A 24,209-nucleotide genomic window follows, 5' to 3' on the forward strand; every position below is an offset into this window, starting at 1 on the left:
TATTTTTTATTTTTTTATTTTTTAGTTTGCTGGAAACCATGTCTCACTATACAGATGAACCCAGATTTACCATAGAGCAGATAGATCTGCTTCAGCGCCTTCGGCGTACTGGAATGACTAAACATGAAATTCTCCATGCCTTGGAAACTTTGGACCGTCTTGATCAAGAGCATAGTGACAAGTTTGGAAGAAGGTCCAGCTATGGAGGAAGTTCTTATGGGAATAGTACCAATAATGTTCCAGCATCTTCTTCTACAGCTACAGCTTCCACACAGACCCAACATTCTGGAATGTCCCCATCGCCTAGCAATAGTTATGATACCTCCCCACAGCCTTGCACTACCAATCAAAATGGAAGGGAGAATAGCGAGCGATTATCCACGTCCAATGGAAAGATGTCACCCACTCGCTACCATGCAAACAGCATGGGTCAGAGGTCATACAGTTTTGAAGCCTCAGAAGAGGACCTAGATGTAGATGATAAAGTGGAGGAATTAATGAGGTTAGTTCCTTTGCTTACTCAGAGTCCCCCAAATGTCTGTGTTCTTAGATTGGTTTTTAGTAATATACTGTATTTCAGCTACTTACTTGTAAGAACTATGATTTCCCCCTACTCCCCTTGGAGATGAAAGAATATATTTTCAAATTTTATGATTTTAATTCAAATTTTGTCTTCTTTACCTTAGCCCCTTCTCTTTGCTGCCTGATAATAAGCCTTTTCCATTCTGTTTATCAAAGCAGAAATTAGCCTTCTCTTTATAGTTCTAACTGCTAACATCTGAATTTTCTGAATTGTTAACACATTCTAATCCTTAGAGTTTTCTGAGAGAAAAGATGTTTTATCATGATACAGAACTTGTACACTTAGTTTTTCACTCTAACATACCACATCAAAATAATTTTGAGCACCTATTATATAAAAACTTGTGTTCTTAGGAAGAAAAATAGACATGCTTCCTACCCCTAAGAAGCTAAAGTTCTAAGTTAATAGATGCCATATATATTATCTATTACAAGGTAAGTTTAAGCCTTTGTTGTTTTAAATACTGAGAAAAGAAGTCCACTTTCAACAGATAAAATTAGGAGAGACTTCACATTGGACCTGGAACACTCTGAGGCCAGTAACCATGTGTTTTCGAATGTTGTGTTTCCTTGATCTAGGACTGTCCTTGGCACATGGTAAGGGTTTAATATGTTAAGTGAATTGATGAATTTGAGCTAAGTTTAAAAGGATAGCTTTTGTTTTGAAATACGGAACTTTATTTAAAGTTAAGGGAATGGTAAAAGGTAGAGAAGGCAAGGCATGTTTATAGAGGCTGCATGAGCTAGACTATGGTGATAAGAATATTAGGATACAATACAGATTTGGGAAGATTTGAGTTCCACACAAGTATTTTTATGTTTAATTTGGTTGAAATTAAGGACTTTTTACAGGTCTTTAGGAATAGACATGATAAAAGCATTGTTTTCAATAGATTATCAGTAGTGTAGTGGGAGGAAATCCTGCAGGTAGATTAGTTACAGTAGAGAAGCTGTAGCATGAATGTGTCAGAATAAGTTAAAACCTAAAACCTATAATGAGTTATAGTTCTTCCTAAGGATTTTAGGGGTTGAAAATAGTATAATGGTGACTAAATATTGGATATAGAAGATCGGCTCTATAGTACCACAGTGGTAAAATCTTTTAAACAAACTGTCCCAAATTTATTTTTAGGGTAGCACTGCCTTGTATGAAATTGTGAACTGAACAGACTATCTAGATTCTAATATAATTCTTATAACGAATAGTTTCATAGAGCAGCCATAGAACTCTGTTATTTAAACTTTTAAAACTTTAAGAGATCAATTTGATTTTGAACTCATTTGTACTTGTTAAAGCAGCTGGCCACAGTTTAGATGTTCCTTTTGAATTTAACATGTGTATCATTGTCATGATTGAGAGGGAGAACTGTTGCTGCAAATAGACACTTAACTCATTAAAATATAACAGGGTTAGCTTTTAATTATCCTGAGTGGAGAGGATATTATATCAACAATAAAATTTATATGCTAGCATGTTTTTTTGTTGTTGCTGTCATTAATCAGTTTTAATAAGCTTTTAACATAACAGTTATTCCCAAGTGTGTATTAAACTACCACAAAATTTGGGGAAACTTAGTTATTAACTAAAGGCTCTGAGATTGGCCAGGGTCTAAAACTTGACTGCAAGAATCTAAACACTTAACTATTAGCTCTTACATTGGCATAATATAATTCAACTATGTTCTCAAAATCAACAGTAAACCTCTTTAGCAATCACTAGGATTTGTAGTTAAATCCCACAATTAATACACATTCAAGTTTTATCATTAAAAATGTACATGTTTTTGCATTGTTACCAACATTTGGTTTACTAACTGCCACTTGTTGCATAGTTAGTATACTTTATCTTTACCCTGTTCTCAGCTTCTTTCTTTGAACTGCTACTTTGGTTCTTTAATCATCTAAGGGTCTCACTGAACCTTCTGGCTCTCTGTGGTCCTCTGCCATTGTATCCTCTCCCACACCTGCACTCCTCCTTTGTGCCCACCTCTTATTTTTCTCAAGTTTGCACATAATAACAATCCTTAGGTCAGAGGAAGAAGTTTACTGCATGGCTGTTCTCACTTTTAATCACTATAACCATGCTGTGTATGAGGTGGAGGAGAGAAATTGAGATTCATAAAATTTAAATAACTGGCCCAAGAAAATTTAAATATTAAGTGGCAGAGCTTGAATTCTAACCCGTGTCTTTATTACCATGTCTCTGATATCTGTTGTCTCTGTAAATAAGTTTTTCATGTCTGCAGATTTGAGTAAGATTTCAAGAACGGTGGTTGATATAACACAAATCAAAGTTGTGAATGCCTTAATGGGCTGTTCCTCCTTCCCTCCACCTCCCACATGATATTTGCCACTTCAAATCAAGTACTAACCAGATGAATTTTTATTTGGTAGAATGCTAGAGAAATTTTTTAGTGGATCTTTCTGAGTATACTGTGCCACATGGTGCTCTACTGCCCTCGCTAATCACTCAACACTATGGTGATATTGTAGTAGATTAGATTTGATGGGCTATAAGTGGGGGAGAATGGGTAACTGAATGCCTTCCTGTCTCCTTTTATAGATAATCATATATAATTCACATCTTGCATGCTCACATTTCCCAACCCCCATAGCACTCAATCATAAGTTAAATATTTTTCAAATCACGTAACCCACTGAGTTCATAGACTTAACATCTAAAAATTTCAAGGTGCACAAAAGACATTTTTTGTAGAAATTAAGTGTATGTATACCTGATCAACCTGTTAGGAAAGAATCAGAAAGAAAGAAGAAACTGCTACTTTTCCCATTTTTTAATTGATTGAAGTGAAAAAAAAAACAAAACAAAACAGATAGTTCTCAACAAATTATTGAATTGAATGTGTAACATTTTAGGAAGGACTTTACAGCCAAGAGCTAGAAGACCCATTCCACATATTAATATTTTAAAATGCATCTATTGACATACATATTTATATATTGGTATATATATGTACATCTGTTAATATTATAGTGTAGATTTGTTCCTTCATGTATACATTATAAAATAATAATTGAAATGAGGCTTATCAGGAATTCATAAACAATGCCATATATTAAGGTGTTATTCTTAACTACCCATTACTAAATTTTATGACTGTGTTTATATTTTGTATAAGATCCAAGAGTTTATTCCAAGTGATTAACTGTATGCCCAACAATAGGTGATTTAGGATATTGATTTTCTAAATTCAGTTACTATGTTGTGTATACATATAGAGTAGCTTTCCTTTTAAAGTTATCTTAAAATTTTTTATATTATCTCCTTTATCTCCCTGAGTAGAAATGAAGGGAAATGGGTTTTTATTCAAAAGTTAAAGAATTTGTATGTAATTATATTTTCCCACCTGTGAAATAGTCTTGTCTTTGTATGTATTGCTCAATCTCTGGAAGACTTTGAGATAGATGGCTCTTTAAGGAGTCCTAAAGAATGTTTAGCATACATACCAATTGAGAGAATATGGAAGATCTTAAAGCACACAACTTTTAAACATGTAGTCTTTAATCGTCTTTGTTCCAGAAATGGAAGGATTGCCATTTTGAGCTAGCATAAATAATTTTTTTCCAATCTGATTTGGGAAGCTTAAACATATTTGAGATGAAGAACTTAGAGCTATTTTATAAATTATCTAGATCAGGTTTGCCATTTTACAACCTTTTATCTTCAACTATAAATTTGTTCATTCATTGAACAAATTAAACTCTATTATATGCAAACTCCATGATGAATAAGACACAGTCTTTGTGCTAAAAGACTTCACAGGCTAGTAGGAGCGATAAGACCAGATCAGGAACAACTATAATACAGAACAGCATGAAATATAGTAGCATGTGAGTAATATAATTGAAATGATAACGTTAGCTGTTGGCAGAAAGATCTCTTTTAGCTATGAGGATCAGGGAGAACTTCTCTGAATAGATGACAGTTAAATTGTGTCTTAAGAGTGATTTTACAAAGAGGCATTACTGATTAATTCATTTGGATATTAAGAAAGTTCTATGGGTAACAATGGAAAGTTTAGCAAGTTGTAAAAATAATGGCAGTGGAGGGTGGAAAGGAAGAGTTTTATCCTCATGTGGAAAACACCTCAGTAGATGAGTTGTGGATGGCTGTGATTTGGAAAAGGTGGTAGGAAGAAATGACATGGATTTTAAGTGGTTTGATGCAAATAGAATGGTAGCTTATCTTGGAATTAAGCTATGGAATCCAAGAAAGATCAACTTGTGTTTCACTTCAGTTTCATAAAACTTAAGGAGTACAGATCATGAGGATACGAGATTTTTATAAGAAGTGAATTGTGAGGAGTCCTAGGTGATTAAAATAAAAACTTGAAAAAAAAATAGTTCTCAAAAAAAGAAAAGAGAAGAAAAGGGATTAAAGAGGATGAAAAATTTCAAATGAAGGGAGAAAGAAAGCAGTGGGAGGGTATAAGAAAATTAGATTTGGAAGGAAACAAAGGAGTTTTCACACTTAAGAAACCAGTCATTTCAGAGTTACTATGTGGACAGTAGGAGAGGCAAGTTGTTAAGGAAGACAGAATGAGGGGGAATATCTGAAAGTTTAAAGAATAAGTTAGCCCTGCAGAATGGAGGTCTCTGAAATATACAAGAGAATTGGACATAGTGAAGGTTGAATACTGTTACTATTTTGAAAATACAGGTTCCTCCCACTATTGAAAGCTTGAGTTACACCACTTCACTTTAGGAAAGACCTCCATTAGTCCCTGTTTTCACTAACTGAAGAAAATGTGAAGGGTATTTTTACTTCTACAAAAAATGCTGTTAGTACACTAATGCAGGTCTTTTATAAAAGCACAGTGGGATAATGTGGACTTTCAGAAAGCATAGGATACCTGTAACTAGTGAAAATACTAAGTGACACATCACTCACTGTGTCTAAATTGACATCACAGAAATCTTTGCGTGGTGCCTTGAAGTACCTCATGCAGATATTTACATCAGTCATAGGTAGTTACAGCAGATCGCTCATTTCTTCTTTACCTGGGAATCTTTCTGGGGTTTTATAAAATAGTAGTCGTTGTTTATTGAATAGTTTTACAGTTTCAAAAGTTTTTACATTGAGGAATTTTTAATTTTATATATTATACACATATATACACATATACACACATTTAATACTACATTTCATTTAAAATTAATTTCAGTGTGTGGAGAAAAATTTTAAGACCCTTGTGATTGGGATATTAATGTTTTCATTTTACTATATGATGAAACCAGGGTCTAGCTGTATTAAATGACTTGCCCTAGAGTTACTTTACTTTTTAAGTCTTACGTTTTTCTTCTATTTGAAAACGCTTCTCTCTATTGACTAAAGAGGTTTTGTTATTATTATTTTTTTAACTCATTGTGGGTACTTACAAACTTGCCAAGTATCTAAAAATATAGTCTGTGAGAGGGTAAGTGAATTGCTGCTGTTTTGCAGACTTTTTCAAGTTCCTTCTGTCTTGCTGCAGTCCTTGATAAATACCATACTGCAAGGCTGTGAATAATTCACAAACTGGATATTTCCTATTGGAATAATTGAGTGTTATCTCCTCTTTATGATTTAGTGTCTACTCTAGGTGAATTTGACTTAAAATAAATTGATTTAAATTCCAATTTAAATCAGTAGCCAAGAAAATACTATTTAATCATTTTTTCCCACAAAAGCACATTTTTTTATTTAACCTTAATAAATATTCTCTTAAACTCAATTTTCACTTTCCTAGAAGGATATTCCATATATTGCAATGCAGGGCTTTATTTAAAATTTTCCAGATTAATCTTGAAGTTGTATCAGAAACCAAATGATTTGGTTATTTTAGTTACATAAGGCAAATGAAATTCATACTACTGAAGTTATCTCTTGCTCAACTGATTTTTGGAGAATTTTTGAGAGCCTTTTGGCTTATGCTACCTGTATTTTACTGTGCAGTTTGTTTTATTTGACTTTAAAGTGTATGATTTGTGCCTCTTTCTTTCAAATACACAGTTTTTAAATAAAATAAGAATGCATATTTTTTAAAGAAATACTTCAAATATAAACAAGTGAAAGTTTTGGAAAGAATCTAGCCATACCTAGTTCAGAATCTAGATGAGTATGAGAAATTTTAAATATTGAATTAGGCAGATATGACTATTTTCTTTCTTTAGAAATCTTTTTGATTAGGTAGAATTTCCAACCAGTAGATCAGGAATATACTGTAGAACTTCAGATTGAATGTTGTCCCTACTATCGCTTCTCTGCACTTTTCCAGAATTCCTGAAAGGGAACATGGAATCCGCCAACAGAATGGTAGATTCTCTCCTCACCAAGGGGCTAAAATACCTGCTCTTAAGTTAAATCATTGTGGGTTTATTCTGATTCTTTTTGGACGGGATCTTATCTTTCGTTGCTCCAAATAATCTTTAGGGAGACTTGAGCTCCCATAAGAAGTTTGTGGTTCATTTACAAAATGATTTGTAAAGATTTAATGACCCCATTGTCTCAGATCAAGGTTCAGCAAACTTTTTCTGGGGAAGACTGGATGGTAAGCATTTTACACTTTGTGGCCAAATTGAGGATATAATACACATATTTACATCTAAGAGAAAACAAAAAGATCACACATTTTTATTGATAAAATTTAATATAGAATAATAATAGTTGAATATAGTTTTTAAAATATAGGCCAACCAATGAGAAGAATGGAATTTTTGGTGGGGAGGATATGATACTTTGCTTAATTCATGTTCAGTGTTAGTGCTTACTGTCATCAAGTAATGATTACAAGTGTTCATCTTTGAAAACCATTCTTAGTTAATAGATTGTATAAAAACAGATGGGAGACCGAATTTAGCCATATTTGCTTACTCTATATGAGATTATAAATTACCACTCTCCTGTGTTACTTTCGAACTTGATGAAAAATCAGTGCTTTACTTATCTAATCCTTTTGAACATAAAGCATTCAAAGAGAAATTGGTTTGTTTTAAGGGTTCAAGTAAAAGTTTTACTTAAGTATTTGTTCTGGTGGAGAAATAGAAGTCTTGACTTTCATTGTTATTCTAGTGAATGTCTAGTCTTTTGAGAATTTGTTGTCTTAGTGGAGGAAAAAATAAGTCTATAATATGTAATCTCAAGGATACAATATAATATAATTTTAAGTATTCTATATATTATATATAATAGGAAATAAATAAGTGCCTTTTTTATATTAAAGTTCTATATTCACCTCATCCAACTTAAATTTTTTTTGGTTTATATAGAAAAAAGGCAAATTAAATTTGTTAAAATGGCTAATACTTTAGCAGTTGTAAGAATGATGATTTCTTTTCCTTTAACAAAAGTTTTAAAATGACTAAACCTTATTTATGCAGTTATGTAGTTAACATGTAAGACCACAATCTGCTCACAACTGATCTTTGTTGTTGTTGTTGCTTTTTATTTTTCTAGGATTTCTGTCTGTGTAAGGTATATTCATTCCTCAGTAATGAAACTTAGTATATACCATATGGCAGCCTTGTTCCTAATGTGAATTATACACAGCATGTGATTAATCATCCTCTGGTATGAGACTTATATCTACTGTGGCATTCACTAAAGCGTCTGTCTGATGGTGTGATGTTTTAGGACTTGAATATTTGGTGTTTCTTGGTTTGTTTTAATTTCATATTTTCACACAAGCTTGGTCTGTTTACCTTTATTTTTGTGTCTTTTCTTTCTATGTTCTCCCCACCTCTCTACTTCACCTTTCTTAGCAAAGATGAGGATTTCTACCTTCAACATACATTGTTGGTCTTGTCTTCTGTTTTTGTTAGGAGGGACAGCAGTGTGATAAAAGAGGAAATCAAAGCCTTTCTTGCCAATCGGAGGATTTCCCAAGCAGTTGTTGCACAGGTAACAGGTAAGAGCTGAAGAGCCCTTTATTCTGGAATCATGTCTAGTCTCTGCCTTCTGGTGCAGATGTTGGAATATTGCTTGCATTTCTGCATTGCAGTACAGACCTGTCAATTTAGGCATAATAATGTATGCCTGTGATTTAAAACCCATTGTCTCTGATATCATGGAACTTCTCCAGTATTTTTTTTTTTTTACTTGTGCTAGTAAGTTTCATAGCATTTTTTATAAGAACAAAATCCCCCATTTTATGGCTAAAAAAAGGGTTCTCTGGTTTTCTTATAATTGTGACAGAGCTCATGACACATGCACATCCAACTGCTATCTACAGTTCATATTTTTAAAAGGTTTACAGTCCTCCTAATTCCTGATTTTACCAATTAAAAAAATGATTCATGAGAGTAAAGGAAGTTTTTTTAACCACCTTTCTGTATGTGAAAGCTTTCCTCAAACCATGATGGAGAAGATAAGAGTTATCATTGTCTTCTCTTTGTTCTTTATATCCCATCCCATTACCCACCCCACTGCAGCCCCATCTCAAGTATGTGGTGTATATGTGTCATTCTCTATTCAGATTGCGTTTTTTATGGAGTTCTTAAATTTAGGGGTAGCCTGTCTTCTTTGTTGGTATGTAGTCTTCCTTTCTTGGATATTAGTGGTTTATAAAGACCTTTAAAATCAACTATGCCTTAGTCATGAGAAACTCTTGTAACTACGTTTTGTAGTTGATACATTGTTGTATGTTGTACATTAGTAGGTTATGAAAATTAATTTTTTCCTCCTTCCTCCCTTTTAAAACTTGCCAGTAACAGCTATGTGACTTTGGGCTTTTTAGCCTCTTTGCCTCAGTTTCTTACCTTTATGATGAAATAGTTGGATCTGATCACATAATACCTTCCCATTTTAAGGTATCATTTCTGTTCTCTAGACATCAATAAATATTGAAGCTAATTTACCTAAAAGGTTGTTACTAACCATCAGTATTGTTAAAAATGAAACTTGAGATTTCAGAAGTCTTAAATTTCATCCCAAAAATCTAAGGTCAGCCAATCTTAATTTGTGTATGTGTGTATAATATATAATACTAGTAATATATTTTTATAAATGATGCCTCTGTTCATGGTAAAATATTTTAAATAAAGGCATACCTTTCCATATAGAAATCTTAGAGGGATGATGTGTGAATTTAATTTTTGTAATTTTCAATATATTATTTAAAATAAACTTGTACCTTTATCTTCCAGGATTAAGGAATATGCTAAGGGCACTATAAGGGCAAGTTAAGTGGGCTTTACCAAAACCCAGTGATGTGCACAATGAAAAGATTGAGTGTTGTCTTTTAGACTTTTACTTCGCCTCCAAGATCAGAAACAATAGTATCTTCTAGTCTGCCAGCCAACAAAAAAGAACAAAATTATAGTGTTATAAAACAGCATTATAGAGTTCATGTTTTCTTTCAGGTCGAAATATTTCTGAGGATCTTGAGTACCCTGAATTTTGGATCATCTTGGACTTTTAAAATAGTAGCTTTTGAAACCTATCTGAAATTGATGCAAATTATAATAAAATACCTTTAAATGGAATTTCTTAGGAATATCTAAAAGGACTACCTGTAGTATAATGGATTAAACATAGTAGCATTGTGTTTTTGGAAAGGGAAATTGAAAGATGCTTTAGCATCTTGCTACTCAAAGTGTAGTCCATGAAACAGCATTATTTGGAGCTTGTTAGAAATGTAAAAATACAGAGTACTACCCTACATGTACTGAGCCAGAATTTGAATTTTAATCAGATCCCCAGGTAATTTGGGTTGGAGAAGTACTATTCTAGGAGATTGGTAAGCTTTCCTGACATTTTCAATGGATTGGCATAGTTTTAACATTGTCGTACTCCATAAAAGTCATCATGATGCCATCTCCTGTTTTTGAAAATATTTTTACATATTTATTATCTGTTTATGACACGGACCTTTCTTTTACTGCTATAATCATAGGATTTGGTACTGTTAAAAACTTCTTCCCCCATATCACCCTCGGTCCAACTTATCCTTCCTCCTCTTCATTCCTACTCGAAAAGCTTGGGTGCATTTTCCCTTCATCAGATATCTTTGATGGTTCTTCATTGTCTGAAAAATGAAACTCTTTATAGTCTGATTCCAGCCTCCTTTTTATTGTCATCTTTATCTTCTATTCAAGATTCTCTAGCTAAATTTAGGTACTTGTGTTTTCAGAATTCTCCCCACTTGGATGCTTACAGATCATTTGTGCCTAGGATGCCTTTCCCCTTCTTACCTCAGCCTTATAAAGTCCTGTTTATCAAGATTACTTGTTGTTATCCTCATTCTGACTTCTCTGATCACTTTAGCTCTTGTAGACCTCTTTTTTCCCCCCTGAAATCAATTACCTAAGTTCACCACCCTTAGGTACTAAGCCTCATTTCAATTATGCATTTTGGAGTAATGTTCTTTAAAAACAGCAGTCTTTCTTGTACATCCCATCTTGTGCAATAGTCTAGCATTGTACATGCTCTCTGAAGATTTCATGTTTACCTAGCTGCCTAGTGCTGTAAAGGGAGTTTTAGTGAAGCTAACACAAGCTATACATATGGATATTTGCCCAATATGACTTTGTCCGTGACATTCCCTCTCTGGAAATAGTTATTTATTTGCTTAACAAGTGCTGCATGAGTTTCTGCCCCTTAAGAAATAACATTTTTCTTTTATCTGCTTTAATTCAATTATTTACATAAGGCAGGGACGTGAGGATGATTTATAACCATGTTGCTTCATTGTCCCATTGATCAATTTAATGAATTCATGTATTTCCCGTGGATTATTGTGTTACATTTTCACCCAGCTCGTCCAGCCATCAGGCTAGACTCAGGGACAGGGCTTTTCATTTTAGAAAAGAGATCCAACTATATAATAGTGAGTTGGTGATAACTGGTATAAAGCCTGGCCCTCATAATTGGCATACCTGGGATAGTTAGCCTATTTAAGGAAGGCTTCTACTCATCTAGGACTCACTCACTATGGTTATCTGATCTCCATATATAGGCACTTCTTTGCCTTTAAACAAATTAGCCAAGTGTATCTTAGAAGAATACCTACCTATCCCAAAATAAAGTTTAAGATATGGCACTCCAGAATCTCTGTCCTATAATGGAGTCTTTTAAAAGCTAACTTCAGCTCTAATATGTGAATTAATGAAATAAATCAACCTTGAGATAAAAATGAGAACAGGCATAACAAAAGGAAATGCTAAATAAAAAAAAGTGTAGTGAGGTGCAAAATTATAACACATGTGCTTGTTCCAGAAACAAATACAGAGGCTTCTTTTTATAGATTTGGAGGATTTCTATAATAAGATAAACAAGAAGTTCATGGGTGTGGTCTGTATAAATAATATCCTACTGATAGGAAAAATGACAGAATAAACAGGATATAATAACAGTGCCTGCTGAATTTCCCAGCATGTTATTTGTAGCTTCTTTCACAGAGTCACAGCTGCTCCCACCAAGGGTGGATTTTTACCTCTGTTAGAGGTTGGGCAGGATTCTAAATTCTGACTGACAATGGTGGGATGGGGAGTATAGCCCTTGCTTTAGAAATAACCCACACATGGGACATCTGGGTGGCTCAGCAGTTGAGCATCTGCCTTCGGCGCAGGGCATGATCCCAGAGTTCCGGGATCAAGTCCCACATCCGGCTCTTTGCATGGAGCCTGCTTCTCCCTCCGCCTGTATCTCTGCATCTCTCTGTCATGAATGAATAAATAAAATCTTAAAAAAAAAGAAAGACCCACACATGGGTTTTATATTCACTTTCAGAGAAATGTAAAACATTTTCTTTGGCTTTTAGAATTACTAAAACATGGTTTTCTTTTTAAATGACCTCTGGGAAAAATCAAGCAGGCAAAATAAATGAGTAAGTGGGCAGAGCTTGAGTGAGTGTTTATCAGCCAAAGAAACACACTAATTGGATTTATATCCTCTTAAAATGGAAGAAGAAAAAAAATTTATATCTCTGAACTTTAAGAAATCTAACACAATTTTGTTTTCTTGAATGATAGTAGTATAATGAAAAAGCAGCCATGAAACTTTAGAATACCAAAATTCTAGTCCTTCTGTCTGTAGCCTTGGGGTCCTGGAAAGAATCAAGTAGCTTTTCTGAGCCTCATTTTCCTTATTTATAAGATGAGGGGCTTTGACCAAATATTTCCAAGAATCTTCTTGAGTTACCAAATTCTATTCATTTTGTTTGTTTGTTTGTTTGTTTGTTTAAAGATGCATTTATTTGTTTGAGGGCAGCCCAGGTGGTTCAGCAATTTAGCACCACCTTCAGCCCAGGGTATGATCCTGGAGACGGGGATCGAGTCCCACGTCAGGCTCCCTGCATGGAGCCTGCTTCTCCCTCTGCCTATGTCTGTTCCTCTCTCTCTCTCTCTCTCATGAATAAATAAATGAAAATCTTTTTTTAAAAAAAAAAGATGCATTTATTTGTTTGAAAGAGAGAGCACATGAACAGGGAGAGAATATCCAAGCAGATTCCCATAGAATGTGGAACCCAGGGCAGTACTGAATCTCATGACCCATGAGATCAGGACCTGAGCCAAAATCGAGAGTGGGAGGCTCAACCGACTGAGCCACCCAGGCGCCCCAAATTCTATTCTTTTTTTAAACAAAGTTCATTTAACCAATGTGCTGTCTTGTTCCCAAAATGTAAGAGTAAGTGTAAAGAGAAGTTCTGAACCAGTTTAGAAATGTTACAACTGTACTTAGATCACTTCCCTTTTTTAAATTTATCTTTAAAATGAAGTTTGAAAACGCTGCATATTCAATTTAATTATAATAATTTCCCTACAAAGTAAGGTATGTATTGATCCTCTTCCTAAGCAGAGAACTTCAGGCCAGATTTTAAAAACCAACTAAAGTGTCAGTATACCTTTTTTAAAAATAGGCTTCATTTTTTTAAGGCAGTTTTAAGTTCACAGCAAAAGTGAGTGGAAAGTATAGAGTTCCTGTTTACTCCCTACCTTCTGCACATGCACAGCCTCCCTACCAGCAGCATCTGGCACCAGAGTGCTACATTTGTTATCATGTGTAAACCTACATTGACATCATTATTGTCACCAAAAAGTGCATGGTTTACATTACGTGTAAATAATTTTGTACATTCTGTGGGGTTTTAAAAAGTGTATAATGACAAGCATCCACCATTATAGTATCATAATACGACACTACAGTTTCACTTTCTAAAAATCCTCTGTGTTCTGCCTATTCATATTTTCCTTCCCCCTGCTAACCCTTGGCAACCACTGTCTTTTTACTGCCTCTATAGTTTTGCCTTTTCAAAAATGTTATCCTAGGATATATAGTTTTTTACATTGGCATCTTCCTCTTAGTAATATGGTTTTAAGATTCTTAAATGTCTTTTCATGACTTGATAGCTCATTTCTTTTTGTTGCCAAATAATATTCTGTTATATGGACATAACATAGTCTATTCTCTCATTCACTGCTGAAGGACATCTTGGTTGCCTCCCAAATTTTGGCAGTTACGAATAAAGTTACGATAATTTTGGTAGCACATATATCACAGACTGTAGAATTGTCATGTTGTCATACAACCAAATATAATTAGTTATTAGGCTCACTTAACAAGATTTTATCAATTCTTACATAATGAATTTTACTAGTTTTAGGCAGATCTCCAATTTGAAAGCAATTAATCTGTCTACAAAAGGTAAATTTCTCTGTTTGAGATTTAACTTCTGTTTCCAGGTTGAAAAAGTTTGGAGTTTTTGTTTGTTAGGAGAAAACTTCTTTTCAGATCTTTGAATGGACTTCAGTTATCAATAATACAAATATTTTTGCAGAGTGCGTTTAGGATTTTCTCTTGTTTTGCTGCCTCTAGAGAATAAAATGGGTGTTTCCTATGGTTCAAAAATTCTTGCTTTTTTATCTTATTTTCTTCTATCTCCTGCAGTTTGCCAGCAAACTATTTTCTTATAAACACAGCACATAAGGTTATTTTTTTTCTTTTCCCAGAGAAAAATATCCAGCCTCTATATCTGAATACCCACCTTTTCTCACTTTGGTGATAGCTAAGTGAAAAATTGGAGTGAAAATAATTTCAGAGGATACTTCCGTTGTTAGAAAATCAGTTTGCTATAATTTTTGAAACTCATTGTCCTTCCAGGGTTTTCATCATCTCAAATACAGTGTATAGGATTTTTAGTGTCAAAGTTATGAAGATTGGTTTGGAAATAAGAACAAGACTTTTCCTCCACCTGTATTTAAAGTTGAAACTATATTTAAAAAATTTTTATTCCACCATAAGCTTTGACAGAAGTGACTTTACAAGGTTACACGCAAATGTGGTTTTTTCCCATTAGTAATTTTCATTTTTGCTTCTCCCTAATTCTTGTTTCTTAAGATTATGGAGAAAAGTCTTTTTTTTTTTTTTTTTTTTTTTAAGATTTTACTCATTCATCCATGAGACACACAGAGAGAGGTAGAGACACAAGGCAGAGGGAGAAGCAGACTCCATGGAGGGAGCCTGACAGGGGACTCGATCCCAGGACCCCGGGATCATGCCCTCAACTGAAGGCAGACGCTCAACCACTGAGCCCCAGGTGCCCCAAGGAAAGTCTTTACTTGAGGTATAATAGTCCTTCAGCAGTTTTAGGAACTATTTCTAACTTAATATAAGTTCATTTTCCTTATATTAAAAAAATAAAGCCACAGGGATGAATGACAGAAAGAATATCCTAGTAAATAAGTCAGAAGGTTTCTGTGTCTGATAAAATAGCAAACTCTAAAGTTCAGCTATAGTCCATGTGAGTCATCAGGCAATATTAATAAGTAACTTCCAAGTAACTTCCTGCAGAAGAAAGCTAAGAAGGGATAAATACCACTTTTTGTAAACTATAGATATGGTCTCATTAAGGAATTACCTGTTAACTCTTGAAGTTTACTCAGCGTTAGATCTTAATCGAAGGATTTGACCTCAGTTTCTACAAATAATTTGTTCTGTCATGAAGACATACTAGATTTAGTAGTGTGTACTTACTAGCTTTAGTCAAATAAGGAACTGGAGCTTGAACTGACCAAAGTAACCAAATTTGAGGGTGGTGATATCTGAGAGGTGTGTAAAATTGTGAAACAATCATTCAGATTCTTATGACCTATTTAAGAAAACTTTTAATCTCACCATGTGTCAACTTCAGCTAAATTTGACTCTATCATTTGATCCTATAAAATAAACCAGGGGAAATGTGATTTTTTTCTGAATTTTATTTACTTTTATTTAAGATAAAATTTGTATAAGAGTAGAGTTCTCTTAACTGTGCCAGATTTATACAGTGGTATAACCAAAGTCAGGAGGTAGGACATTTTCAGTATTTCATCAAGTTTTCCTTCCTGCCTAACCTCACTGCAAGTCCCTACTGACCACAGATCTGCGTTGTCAGTATATTTTTACATTTTTTAGAAAGTTATGTAACTGGAATCATACAATACATACCTTTTTTGTATGTCTCATTTCTTTTTGGTTTTTTGGTTTGTTTGTTTTTAAAGATTTTATGTATTTATTCATGAGAGACACACAGAGTGAGGCAGAGACACAGACAGAGGGAGAAGCAGGCTAGGCTCTCTTTGGGGAGCCCGATTTAGGACTGGATCCCCTCACTTCTTTCACATATGATACTTTTGAGATTCATTAGTGTTGTTACATGTATCTGTAGTTCATAAGTTTTAAATGCTGAATACTAGTTAATTGAATGGATATAACAAAATTCATTTATCCATTAATCAGCTGATGGCCATTTGAGCAGTTTTCAGATTTTGGCTATTATGAATTAAGCTGCTGTGACCATTTGTCTACAAATGTTACATGGACATATGTTTTCTCATATGTAGGAGTGAGATTGTGCAATTATTGGTAAGTATGTGTTTAACTCTTTAAGAAACTGTCAAACTGTTTTCCAAAATGGCTATATACTATTTTGTACTTCCACTAGCAGTATGTGAGATTTCCAGTTACTTTGCATTCTCTTCAGCACTTGGTATTTGGTATTTGTATTTCTAGTGCATATGTAATATGCATCTCACTCTAGTGAGATATGTAATAGCATCTCACTCTAGTTTTATTTTGCATTTTTCTAATGATTAATTATGTCGAGGATCTTTTCAGATGCTCATTTGCTATTCATGTATCTTCTTAGGTGAAATGTCTGTCAAATCTTTTATCCATTGTTTTTTAATCAGGTTGTTTCCCTTACTATTGATTACAAGAGTTCTATGTATATTCTGGGTACAAGTCCTTGACTGTATGGATTTAATAGTTATCCTAGTCTGAAGTTTGCATTCATTTTCTTTCAAAGAGCAAATGTTTCTAATTTTGATAAAGTTATGTTTCTCTTTTTTTTTTTTCTTTTATGGTTCATGCTTTTTGTGTCCTAAGAAAATATGCCTAAATTAAGTCTCAAAGAATTTCTTATGTTTTCTTTTGGAAGCTTTAGTATGGGCTTGTACATTTAGGTTGGTGAACCATTTCAAGGTAATTTTTTGTGTACGCAAGAGATAAAGGTTAAGATCTACCTACTTTTTTTTTTTTTTTTCCTGTGGATATCCAATTGTTGGAGCACCATTTGTTGAAAACAGTCAGCAGTGGTCAAGAAACCAGTCTTGCCCTATTCAATTACATTGGCACCTTTGTCGAAAATTAACTGAATATATATGTGTGGGTCTTTTTCTGTACTGTCTATTCTATTATGTTCTGTTGGTCTCTATCCATATAATACAAAACTGCAAATTTTTGTAGTCTTGAAGTTTCTTTCTCAACATCACTATTATTCTAGGTCTTTTGCATGTATTTCCATATACATTTTTAAATTGCCTTGTCAGTTTCTACAAAAAAAATATTTGTAGTGAGGTTGGGATTGGGATTGTTTTGAATATATGGGTTAGTCTAGTATTAGGAATTGACATCTTAATGATACTGAGTATTTTCATCCAAGAACATGGTATACCTCCATTTGTTACGGTCTTCTGTATTTCTCTCTCAACCATGTTAGTTTTCTGTGTCTTACACAGAGACAAGTCTTGCACATAAGTCTTGCACAATAAGTCTTGCACATATTTTCTTAAATTATCTCTAAATATTTTATATTTTTAATATTGTCATATTGGTACTATCTTTAGTGTCAATATTTAGTTTCTTGTATCATAGAATAATTGTTTTGGGTATATTGATATTCTATTTTGCTAAATCCATTAATTCTAGTAGCTTTTAAGAAAATTCTTAGGATTTTCTTTGTTTTTTCCTTAAAGATTTTATTTACTTATTTACTTACTTATGAGAGACACAGAGAGAGGCAGAGACATAGGCAGAGGAGAGGGAGAAGGAGGCTCTCTGCTGGGAGCCCAATGCAGGACTTGATCCCAGGACCCTAGGATCATGCCCTGAGCTGAAGGGAGGTACTCAACCACTGAGCCACCCAGGTGTCCCTTCTTAGCATTTTCTATGTGGGGAGTCATGTTATCTATGAATAGAGATGATTCTACTTCTTCCTTTCAATTTCTTTCTTTTTCTTGCCTTAATCTGCTGATAAGGACCACCAGTGTTGAATATAGTAATGAGAACAGACATCTTTACCTTTTCTCCAAACCTAGGGAGTAGGCATTCACTTTTTCACCATTAAGTGTGATCTTAGCTGTAGGTTTTTCATAGCTATCCTTTATCAAGATGCCCTTCAAGGGGGCAGCCCAGGTAGCTAGCGGTTTAGCGCCGCCTTCAGTCCAGGCCATGATCCTGGAGACCTGAGATCGAGTCCCACAGCTCCTTGTGTGGAGCCTGTTTCTCCCTCTGCCTGTGTCTCTGCCTCTCTCTCTCTCTGTGTCTCTCATGAGTAAATAAATAAAATCTTTAAAAAAATAAAAAAAACCAGATGCCCTTCAAGGGAAGTTTCTTTCTGGTTTCTGAGAATTTTTATCATGAAGGGATGTTGTACTTTATCAAATTTTTTTTCTGCATCTATTGAGATTACCACCTGATTTTTCTTTTTTTTAGTCTTGTTAATATGATAAATTACATTGATTGATTTTCAACTGTTAAACCAACCTTGCATTCAGGAAAAAGTTCCATTGACTCATGATGTTTTGTCCTTTGTATATGTTTCGATTCAATTTGCTGATATTCTAGTATTGTAGAATTTAGTACTTATGTTCATTAGAGTTATTGTTCAGGGTTTGTTTTGCTTTTTCCATTTCCTATAATGTCCTTGTCTAGTTCTGTTACTATGATAATGTGGGCTCATAAGATGAGTTGGGAAGTGTTTCTTTTCCTTGCATTTTTAGAATTGATACAGAATTGGTGTTATTTCTTCCTTAAATATCTTTGAGACTGCTTTTTTTTTTTTTAAGTGACTAAATAGTGACTTAATAGTTAAGCTGTTACTTAACTAAAGGATCTTACCTTTTAGTGCTTGTACCTTGTCCTGGAGGCTTCAGATAGAATATAGACTAGTGGAGATTATCAGGTCCTTAATACCTCAAAGGTTGCCAGCACTTTTTCTACATGATTTTATCCTTGGCAGAAATGCTTTTCCCCTATCCAGTTGCCTAAAATAGCAAAATGACAAACCACAAACCAAATTGAATTTGTTTTTTTTGTTTTTTTTTTAAGATTTTATTTATTCATTCAGGAGAGACACAGAGAGAGAGAAGCAGAGACATGGGCAGAGGGAGAAGTAGGCTCCATGCAAGGAGCTGGTCGCGGGACCCGATCCTGGGACCCCAGGACCGTGCCCCAAGCCGAAGGCAGGTGCCAAACTGCCAAGCCAACCCAGGGATCCCGTGAATTTGCTTTAGATAGAACAACAACCCTTCCCCTATGCTGACCTATCTCTAAATCTATTCCCCAGCAGATCTGTGGACAATTTCTTGGTTTTGAACACATTGATTTTAATGTACATATTCAATATAACATTGCCCAAGGCTTGTCATCATTGTTTTTTTTTTTTTAAGATTTTATTTATTCATGAGAGACAGAGAGAAAGGCAGAGACATAAGCAGAGGGAGAAGCAGGCTCCCCATGGGAAGGCTGATGTGGGACTCAATCCCCAGACCCAGGATCACGCCCTGAGCCAAAGGCAGACCTTCAACCAGGAGCCACCCAGGTGTCCTGTCATTGTTCTTAATGAGAAACAGGAAAGAGTTTTTAGAAACATTCTTAATGTGATCTTTAATGTTTTGAGACATTTTAAAGACTAAAATATGCTGTTTTCATAAAAGTGTTTTTCTCCTTTGTTGTAAAATATAAAGATTGACCATTGCACCCAAGCCCTTCCATTGCTAAATATTTTTTGGGAAGATATAATTACCAGTTTGTCTTGATTTTTCTAGGACCGTAAAGAATGGCTTTGAAATGTTTGAGTGCTATGTGTTAAGATAATTAGTTAAGATAATATTTAGTAAGAACAATACCTCTTGAACCATTGTTGCCCATGCTTTTATTTGTCTTTAGCTCAGTTTTATCATTGTGTGCTAGGTAACTACCTACCAGGAGAGCATATAGAGCCCTTAAGTGTTATGGATGACCAGTGGCTCTGCATTTTACTGCTGTGCACCTTGTTAGCTAAACCTCCCTTTTTGGAGGGTTTTTATTTTTAGCTGTAATTTATTTTAACACTTACCAAGTGCTAGATGCTGTGCTAACTGTTTTATGTATTTGAGAGGCAGGTGTTAACTTCTTCAGTTACAGGCAAGAAAACTGAGGTTAAAGGAGAGTCAATTATTTGCCCATAGTCACACAAATAATTACTGTTTGTCTTGCTTCAAAGCCAGGTTTATTACATAGCATTTCGGCATATAAATGCAGTAAAGTGCAGTGGTCTAGAACATGATTTTGAAGATTCAGAGTATGATTTCTGTCACTTACTAGTTATATATCTTTGTGTAGGTTACTGAGCATCTTAATAATTATCATTTTCCTATTTTGGAAAATGAGAATGATAATAATACCTACCTAACAGGATTTTTTAGATTAAATGAGTTGGTCCATATAGTTTCTGGCACATGGTAAATGCCATAGAAGTTTTTTTTTTTTTTTTAAGTTATTGTCTTTGTTATATTCCTTAATCCCTCTCCAAACTGACTTTTCTGAAGCCAAGCTTCCTGAGACTAAATAAGTTAACCATAATGTTTCCAGCCTTTGGCTACTTAATAATGAACTTTAAAAAATATATGCACTCCCTTGTTCATTGTAGCATATTTATAAGTTAAGGAATGAAAATAACCTATACACTGGAACATTATTCAGCCAAAAAAAGAGGAAATCCTGCCATTTGTGACAACAAATGGATGGACCTTGAGGGTATTATGCTAAATGAAATAAGTCAGAGAAAGACAGATTATGGGATGTCATTTATATGTATATGAATCTTAACCCCAAATTTACAGATAAAGAGAACAGATTGATGTTTACCAAAGGTGGGAAGGAGGGGGTGAGCAAAGTGGGTGAAAGTGGTCAAAAAGTACAAACTTCCACTTACAAATATCCTGGGGATATAATTTACAGCATGGGCACTATAGTTAACAGTGCTCTATTGTATATTGGAAAGGTGCTAAAAGAGTAAATCTTAAAAGTTCTTATCCTACACACATAAAAATTTTAACTATGTGTAATGATCGATTTTAACCAAATTTATTATGGTAATCATTTCACAAGAAATAATCAAGTCATTATATTGTATACCTAAAACTAACATAATAAAAAATTCATAGTAGATTAGTGGATTTTAATGTAAGAGTGTGAAAAAGCTTGTTAGTGAATTGATTGCAGATTTAACATCGCAGCTAACCTTTAAGAATGTATTACTTGTCAAGTTTTCGTGTAGTATCAGAGAATATCCACAATCATTGGGAAAAAAAAAAACTATTAAAAAACTTCCTTTTCCATCTGAAAAAAAATACTGTATAAATCTCATTTTGATACTAGTATGGGAAAAACTCTTTATCATTACTATTCCACAGTTTGACATATACAAAATTGCCTTAAAAATACTATTTATATAATTACAGCTAGTACCTGAGGAGAGTTAGAAATTAGGAGGGGAAAAATCCAGTTCCCCTTGTAACAAGATTTTCCGCATAATTTTTCTACTTGCTGACCTTGCCAGGATTCTGTCTAGTATCCTCATTTTATTATTCAAAAGGAGGGGAAATCATCTGGGGTGGTGGTTGTACAACAACACTTTAGATATACTAAAAATCATTGAATTGTACACTTTAAATGGGTGAATTGTGTGTTAAAGATATTTCATTAAATCTATTTTAAAAGGTAGAAGGAGAAATGAAAAATCATTCAAAAGTGTCTTTTTAACAGAGGTCCCTAAAGTGGATTTTTACATTTTTCTGTGTATTTTTATTACTGAAATAAAAGCCTAATAAACTAAAAGTGAAAAATTAAATTAAAAAATATAAATTTACTTTTATACTATATGCATGTATATATATGTATATATATATTTATGTGGTTTAAACTTCAGATGTACATAAGGATATATAGTGCTAAATCTGTCTTCTATCTCTATCCCTCAGCCATAATTCCCTTCCCAGAAGACAGAAATGTTACCAGTTTCTAGAGAGATACTTCATGCATTTAAAAGCAATTAAGTAGCTTGGGTGGCTGTCAATTAGTTTGTGCCTGTGGCTCAGGTCATGATCCCAGGGTCCTGGAATTGAGCCCCACATCAGGCTCCCTGCTTTTCCCTCTCCTCTCTGCTCATGCTCTCTCTTACTATCTCTGTTGCTATCTCTGTTTCTCTCTCTCAAATAAATACAATCTTTAAATTAAAAAAAAAAAGCAAGTAAGTATAGGGGTGCCTGGGTGGCACAGTTGGTTGAGCATCCACCTCTTGGTTTTGGTTCAGGTAGTTATCTCAGAATCATGGGGTCAAGCCCCACATTCAGCTCCACGCTCAATGTGGAGTCTCCTTGAGATTCTTTCTTTCTCCTTCTGCCCTTCCCACTCATGCTCGCACTCTCTCAAATAAATAAATCTAAAAAAAAAATTAAAAAGCAAATAAGTTATATCCAGAGTCCTTTCTCCTTTTTGGCCAAATAGGTTGTATGCTATTTACACTATTCTATACTGAGCTTTTCTAACTTGGAAATTATTCCGCATCAGTACATAAAGAGTATAGTCACTGGATTTGGGTTTTTTTGTTTGTTTTTTTAGTGATGTTATTCTTTTACTAGTACATAAAATAACGATCACCTTATGATCATTGTTGTCATAGATCTGATAAAGTGTGGTGTAAATACTGATGAACATCCTGCTTGGCTTGATCTCCCAATCAGTTGGAACTTTAACCATTGCTGTCTATCTTTGCCAGTAACTAGTACATTGTTAGATATTGTCATGTTTGCTAACATAATAAGAGTGAAATAGTATTTCACTGCAGTTTCTTTTTTACTTTTTATTGATCAACAACATTAGTTTCAGGGCTCCTGAGTGGTCACATGTATGCCTCAGCTGAAGTCATTTGATCCCAGGGTCCTGGGATTGGACCCCATGTCTGGCTCCCTGCTCAGTGGGGAGCCTGCTTCTCCCTCTGCCCCTCCCCCTGCTCATGTTTTTTTTTTTCCTCTCTCTCAAATAAATAAAATCTTAAAAAAAAACATTAGTTTCATGTGTACAACATAATGATTCAAGATTCAAAATCTGTATATATTGTGAAATGATCACCACAGTAAGTCTAGTTAACATATGTCACTACATAGTTACAAAATAATTTTTGCTTGTGCTGAAGACTTATTAAGATTTACTCTCTTAGCATATTTCATCACTGTAGTTATAAATGCATTTTTCTGATTATTTAGATTAAACATCACTTCATATTCATTGACCATTTATACTTTCTGTGAATTGCCTGTGTAAATCTGTTGCCAATTTTTTAGGGGCTGTCTTTTTTGTTTTTAGTTTAAAATGTTTTGATAAATTGTATATATTTAAGATGTAAAATATGATTTTACACATTTTATGACTGTCAAAAAATGCATAGTATCCCATCTTCTACAATACTATAATTTTCAATCAACTGCTAACATTTAGCAAATCACTAACTACTTTAAACTATTTGTTTTTGCTTGTATCCCACACACAGGCACTAACTACATACTTGTTCAATAAATTAAATAAAATTTAGATAAAGATTTTGATAAGATTCAGCTTGATAATAATAATCATATTCTTTTAAATATTTTTTATTTATTCATTAGAGAGAGGGAGAAAGAGCATAAGCAAGGTGAGAGGCATAGGGAGAGGGAGAAGCAGACTCCCTGCTCAGCAGGGAGTCCAATGTGGGGCTCGATCTCAGGACCTGGAGATCATGACCTGAGCTGAAGGCAGATGCTTAACCATCTGAGCTACCCAGGCACCCCCATATTCTTTTAAATACACATATTCTTTTATATGTGCAACATACTTAAAAAAATGTTTATGTACACTCCCTTTGACCGTGTAATTTATCTTATAGGAATTTATCCAATGAAATAGTTGCTTATGTCTAGAATGATAAATGTGCAGGAATATTTATTACAGCATATTATATTTTAGCAAAAGATTATAAATAACCTAAGTATCAGTAGAAGACTAGTTAGGTAAGTTTTAATATATTATGGAGTACTGTTTATAAAAGAATAAGGCAACTCTGTATGTTTCA

The 24,209-nt window shown here is 34.1% G+C and overlaps 1 protein-coding gene across 29 annotated transcripts in view; it reads left to right on the forward strand.

Annotated features, from left to right (window-relative positions):
• The window catches only part of HMBOX1 (homeobox containing 1), a 176,497-nt gene that overhangs the window by 83,493 nt on the left and 68,795 nt on the right, over positions 1 to 24,209 (forward strand). For all 29 annotated transcript variants that reach the window (XM_072719613.1, XM_072719615.1, XM_072719617.1 and 26 more), the window contains 2 exons: positions 26 to 502; positions 8,404 to 8,489. In XM_072719613.1, coding sequence (XP_072575714.1) covers positions 26 to 502; positions 8,404 to 8,489 — 563 coding nt within the window. The remainder of the gene's footprint in view (positions 1 to 25; positions 503 to 8,403; positions 8,490 to 24,209) is intronic.

This window comes from Vulpes vulpes, chromosome 9 (assembly GCF_048418805.1).
Source record: "Vulpes vulpes isolate BD-2025 chromosome 9, VulVul3, whole genome shotgun sequence".
Lineage (NCBI taxonomy): Eukaryota > Metazoa > Chordata > Mammalia > Carnivora > Canidae > Vulpes > Vulpes vulpes.